Genomic DNA, 6,114 nt, shown 5'->3' on the forward strand with positions numbered 1-6,114 from the left:
CAGTCAGCTCAAGGCTAGAGCTCTACCACTTGAGCCACAGCGCCCTTTCCATAATATGTAGCATATTGTATATTATATTTATTTAGTACATGACTCAGCTTAAAAACCATGGCTCTGCATATTTATACATTCCCCTATGAAATGCATAATACCTTGTAATTGTGTGAGGCTTCCAATATATTTCAGTATGTTAAGTGGATGCTGATGGCTGGAATTCCATCTGTAATCCCAGCTACTCAAGAGGCTGAGATCTGAGAATTGCCATTTGAAGCCAACCAGGCAGGCAAGTCCATGAGACTCTCCAATTAACCACCAAAAAAAGCTAGTAAGTGGAACTGTGGCTCCAGTGGTAGAGTGCTAGCCTTGAGCATAAATGCTCAGGGTCAGAGCCTAGGCTTTGAGTTTAAGCCCCAGAACTGATACAAAACAATTTTTCTGAATGCTTTGTCTTTTTAAGTTTTGTTTGGTTGGATTGTATTTGTTTTTGGCTAGGAGACTTCCTAGCAATGGGATAAGCAAATCAGGAGAAATGAACTAGGTTATCTTCTCAGAAAACATATTTGAAATGGATTTCCACACTCCCTAAATACATGCCAGCAATCACCTCCAAGGAACTTGCTTAGCTAGAATCAGCACTCGATCAGATTTCTATTTTTCCAAGTCTTGTGTGTGTGTGTGTGTGCGCGCGCGTGCATAATAGCTATAACTTATTCTCAGTAATACTCAAATAAGGACAAAAAATCTTAGATATTTTCTGAAGCAGTGGCCAGTATATATATAAATATTTTATTTATTTATTTATCAATGGTGGGGCTTGAACCCTGGGCTTGGGCGCTATCCCTCAGCTCTTCAGCTCAAGGTGAGCGCTCTACCACTTGAGCCACAGCACCACTTCCATTTTTCTAGTGGTTTATTGGAGATAAGAGTCTCATGGAGTTTCCTGCCCAGATCTCAGCCTCCTGAGTAGCTAGGATTACAGATGTGAGCCACCAGCACCCAGCACCAATTCATATTTATTCAAATATTTCTACACATTTAACTCACAGAAACCAAATGAATTTGACTTTATTTCTGAGGCCAAAAGCATTCAGCAGAACTTCAGACATAACTTTCTATCAGTCAAATCTCCACTGCTCATGCCCACAAAAAGTTCCTTTATGTGCTATTAAAAAAAAAAAAAGCTGGCTAGGAAGGTGGCTCAGTGGTAGAGTGCTTGCGTTGCATGCATGAGGCCAGCCCTGGGTTCAATTCCTCAGCACCACATAAGCAGAAAAAGCCAGAAGCAGCACTGTGGCTCAAGGGGTAGAGCGCTAGCCTTGAGCTGAAGAGCTGAGGGACAGCACCCAGGCCCAGAGTTCAAGCTCCACGACTGACCAAAAGAAAAAAAAAAAGCCACAATCATCTGGGCACTGGTGGCTCACACTTGTAATCCAAGCTACTCAGGAGGCTGAGATCTGAGGATGGCAGTTTGAAGCCAGCCAGTCAGGAAAGTCAGGGAGAGACACCTCTAATAAACTACGAAAAAGTCGGAAGTGGTGCTGTGGTTCAACTAGTAGAGCACTAGCAAAAAAACAAAAAAGCTCCAGGGGACAGCATCTAGCCCTCCATTCAAGCCCCAGGACTGGCACCAAATAAAGAGGAAGAAATGAAGAAAATGATGCCAGTAACTACTGTCTGGCAGTGTTCTTGGGTTGACCAAGGTAGCCAGGACCCACAGTGAGTTTTCCAGGAGATAAGGAAAGAACTGGGAACTGGGCCTGGTGTTCATGAATCAGAATGTCTTCCTTATGAGTCACCACAGAACGACTTTCGACAGAGCCTTGGGCGCAGGTGGAGAAGCTTTCTAATAGGCTACTAAGCTTCCTAAAATGTGTGTGTGTGTGTGTGTGTGTGTGTGTGTGTGTGTGTGTGTGTGTGTGTGTGTGTGTGTATGTGGGGGGGGAGAGAGGAGTGAGCAGGAGAGAGATAACAACGCAATACAGGTGCTCTACTAAGGGCCTGTTTGTTCTCCACGCTAATTTCTGGCCACACCCACTGACCTAATGTCCCTTCCCTTCCGCTTCTAAGTTAGGCAGCTGAGGACATTCACCAGCTAGGCAGGCCCAGACAACCACTAGAAAAACAAATGAAGCTACCTGTGGCTTGACTTCATCTTAAAGAAATATCATATTCTAACAGGGATTGCTAATCATTGATGATACTGTCTTTTAAGGCAATGTCACATTATTCTAATGAACAATCTTAAACTTTTTTTTTCCCTCCAAATCAGGGACAAAATGATTCATTTCACTTGGGCCAAATGACTCTGTGGATATCCAGGAGACTCACCAATGGTACTTCTCCCATTTCAGGCCACCTAGCTGTTTCCATTTTTTTCCCCCCACCAGTGAATAGTGGCTTCAGAAAGTATATCGAATACACAGATAGTCTCCCGGGAAGCCACACACATGCCCATCTGCACTGATGGCTGGGAGCCCAGCCACAGGTAAGTTACACCCTGCCCCGCCATCTTCCCACAATGCTTCCTTTACACACACTTTACCAATCATCACTCTACCTCAACAGCAATCAACCAAACTAAACCAAGGTATTCCCAGATCTCAATTTAAAAACTGAGGGAGGGAGGGGGGAGGCGAGGTACTGGTGGATGATTCTTTTAATCCTAGCTACTCTGGAGGCTGAGATCTGAAGATCTATTCAAAGCCAGCCTGGCAGGAAAGTCTAAGAGAAACTTATCTTTAATTAAATACCCAAAAAGCTGAAAGTGGAGCGATGGTTTATGTGGTAGAACTCTAGCCTTGAGTTTAAAAAAAAAAGCTCAGAGACAGAGACCAGGCTCTGAGTTCAAGGCCCAGAACCTGCATCAAAAACAAAAGTAAGAAGCCAGGCACTGGTGGCTGTAATCCTAGCTAATCAGGAGGCTGAGATCTGAGGATCTCAGTTCAAAGCCAGCCCGGGCAGGAAAGTCCAGGAGACTCTTATCTCCAATTAACCACCAGAAAACCTGATCTGTGGCTCAAGTGGTAGAGACTAGCCTTAAGCTGAGGAGCTGAGGGACAGTGCTCAGGCCCAGAGTTCAAGCCTCACAACCGACAAAAAAAAAAAGGGAGGGGGAAATGTAGGACCACTTTGTCTTTCCTGAAAAAAGACTTCAATGAGAGAAATTTGGTCTTGTCATGGTTATTATCTAAGTAATAAATTCTGTAAGATTCTTTAAACTCTTCACATAAGCACATTGATTTTTATTTATTTATTTTAGAAATATCGAGCTATGGAAAATAATTACAGCCCTTCTAAAGTGCCAGGAGCATCACGAATCACATTGCTCAAGTTTAAGTGGTCAGATGCCCAATTTAGTAAGTTCCACCCAAATGCATGCTTGGTATAAATGATTTTCTTCTTTTTGGTAGGGATTCCAAAAATACTAGATGGCAGTCTGACTTTTTAACCACCGGAGGTGGAAGTTTATTTATAGTTCAAGTATTCTCTTAGGGGCAAAGGTGACACGTTTGGACTGTGTAAAATATGTAAAAGCTTCAGTCAAAGATACCATTTAAAGATTTTGTTGTTGTTGAAGCTTGATATATACATTTTATCTCATCTTTAAGTACTAGTACAAAGGATTTTTTTTTTCTTGGTCTTTGAGCTTGAACTCTGGGCCTGGGCACTGTCCCTCAGCTCTTCAGCTCAAGGCTAGCGCTCTACCACTTGAGCCACAGCACCACTTCCAGCTTTTTCTTTTTCTTTTTTCAATTGTGAAAATACCGTACAGAGGCATTATAATTACATGGGCAAGGTAATGAGTACATTTCTTATCAAGCATTGTTGCCTCCTCCTTTGTTTCCCCTTCCCATCCCTTTCCCATCTTCCCCCCACCCCCAAGCTTTTTCTGTTTATATGGTGCTGAGGACTCGAACCCAGGACCTCATGCATGCAAGGCAAGCACTCTACCACTGAGCCACCTTCCCAGCCCTGGATTTTTTTAATCACTCTTTTGAATTAACAGAAGGGAGGTCAGGGGCTGCATGTGAACTCTGGATCATTCCAGCAGGTGAGGCTGGAGAATTTTTTTATATAATTGCTGGGGGTGGGGGGGACGAGGGAGAGAAGTGTCACTGTGACTTAGTTTCCCCCTTAAAACCATTAAACCACAAGGAATCAGAGGATGCCCCATCATATAATAATAATAATAATAATCAGGATTCCTTTTTAAGGAAGGAAGTGTGCAAAGTACAAAATCTTGTAGAACTTTTTTCTATCTTTCTGCGAGACTGCAACTCTCGCAAAAATAGCATCCTTACTTTCAGAAGGAAAGCTACACCGCGGCACCAAAGCCCAAGGGATGGAACGAAGGTTATTGAGGAGACATGCGGCCAGCTCCATAGATTCCCAAAGTGCCAGAGTTAAAGGAGCAACGGGCCCGTGGGGGCTCGTCCTAACTACTCAGGAGGCTGAGATCTGAGGATCAACGTTCAAAGCTGGACTAGACAGGAAAGTCTACGAGAGTTATCTCCAACGAACCCTCAAAAAGCCAGAAGTGGAGCTGGAACTCAAGAGCTAGAGAGCTAACCGAGGGGGGCGGGGTGGAGAAGGAGAGAGAGAGAAAGAAAGGAGGGAGAAGGGGAGAGAAAGAATACTCAGGGACAGCTCGCTGGTCCTGAGTTCAAGTTCCAGGACTGGCACACACACACAACACCCCTCCCAGCAACAACAACATCTTGAGTCCTTCTTGCATACAATCCAGAGTGGTGGCAATCACCTCGCCAGGCCAGGGCGGTTCCAGGCTGCACCCAGGTCACTTGCTCGCTGCCCGCCACCAGGTCCTCCTCGCCCTACCTGCCTCCCTGCCTGGCCTTTGTGCGGCTGCGCATGGCTCCGAGGCAGGGCGATGCCAGGAGGAGCAGCTGAGGCCTCTGCCCGGCCTCCGACCCCGGACAGGGCAGGGAGGCGATGCCAAGCGCTGGGAGGGGCGGGGGGCAGCCTGACCAGGCTGGGCCTTCCCAGCCCGGGTGTGGGGCGGGAGGGCAGCCGGGGGGGGGGGGGTAAGGAGGGGGAGGAGGTGGCACCACACAGCGGCTCCCCGCCCCCCTCGAACTTCCCAGCAGGAGTAAAGGTTTCCCCCTGGCAGGGCTGTACCCCCCCCTCTGCAAACACGTGTGCCCACACTGGGGCTCCCCGCGGCTGGCAGCCATAGCAACCCGGCCACAAAAAGTTAAGCGACTTGAAAAAGTTTTCCTTGCCTCCTCCCTCTCCTTCCCCTCTTCCCCTCCCCTCCCCGCCACACACACACACACGTACCCCCCAACTCCCCCAAAATTGCCTTCCTCCCCCCCCCCCCCCATTGAAGACAAGCAGCAGGCAATCAGAGCCCAAAGACGTGCAGACTCCCGCGTCCACCGTTTTCCACCCCTGGCCTGGGCAGCGTGCCCAAGGTGGGTGTCCCCCGCCCCACCAACATTGGGGTTTCCTGTCCCCCCACACACACACGCACGCACACACACACACTCCCTTTCCCGATTCTCGTTCCCCGGCTGGGATCAGGCGTCCCGGGACGCGGCGGCGCGGCCAACTCACCATGGTGACTCGCGGGGCCGGGCCCGGCTGGCTGGGAGCTGGGACTGGAACGCAGACTCCGGGGTGAACTTCCAAAGTTGGTTCCCAGGGTCAAAAAATTAAAAAAAAAAAAATCCAAAACACTCCCACCCCCCCCCCCCCTCAAGAAAAAACTCGCACCGGGCTCCGGACAGCCAAGCGCTCACAGGAGCCAATGGCAGCCGAGGGGTGACTCCATCCAGGCGGGATCCGCCGCCGCCCCGCGCGCTAGGTGAGGGCGAAGCCCGGGGCGCTGCGGCCGGCGGAGCGGAGCGCGCTCGGTGCGCGCGCGCGCGGGGAGCCGGGGACCGCCCGGGGATCTGCTAGGATCGCAGGATCGAGGGATCGTCTAGAAGCGCCCCGTTCCCCAGGTGCTCGGGATCGGCCCCGAGCCCTCGCTTCTAAACGCTTTTGCTCAAGCTACTGAAGTTAACTCGGTGAAGTCCGCTCAGGCTCAGCCTGCGCTCGGGCCGGGCAATCTGTCCATAAATGGAGAATTCAGCTCCGGCCTGGCCAATCAGG

General features: G+C 49.1%; 1 protein-coding gene across 1 annotated transcript in view; it reads right to left on the minus strand.

The window, feature by feature from the left end:
• Positions 1-5,680, minus strand: part of Myo1e (myosin IE) — a 139,447-nt gene extending 133,767 nt beyond the window's left edge. Inside the window, exon 1 of the mRNA XM_042687737.1 lies at positions 5,575-5,680. Coding sequence (XP_042543671.1) covers positions 5,575-5,577 — 3 coding nt within the window. The 5' untranslated portion in view covers positions 5,578-5,680. The remainder of the gene's footprint in view (positions 1-5,574) is intronic.
• Positions 5,681-6,114: the final 434 nt, after the last annotated feature.

The sequence above is a fragment of the Dipodomys spectabilis genome, unplaced genomic scaffold (genome assembly GCF_019054845.1).
Source record: "Dipodomys spectabilis isolate Male_0828 unplaced genomic scaffold, ASM1905484v1 ptg000108l, whole genome shotgun sequence".
Taxonomy (NCBI): Eukaryota; Metazoa; Chordata; class Mammalia; order Rodentia; family Heteromyidae; genus Dipodomys; species Dipodomys spectabilis.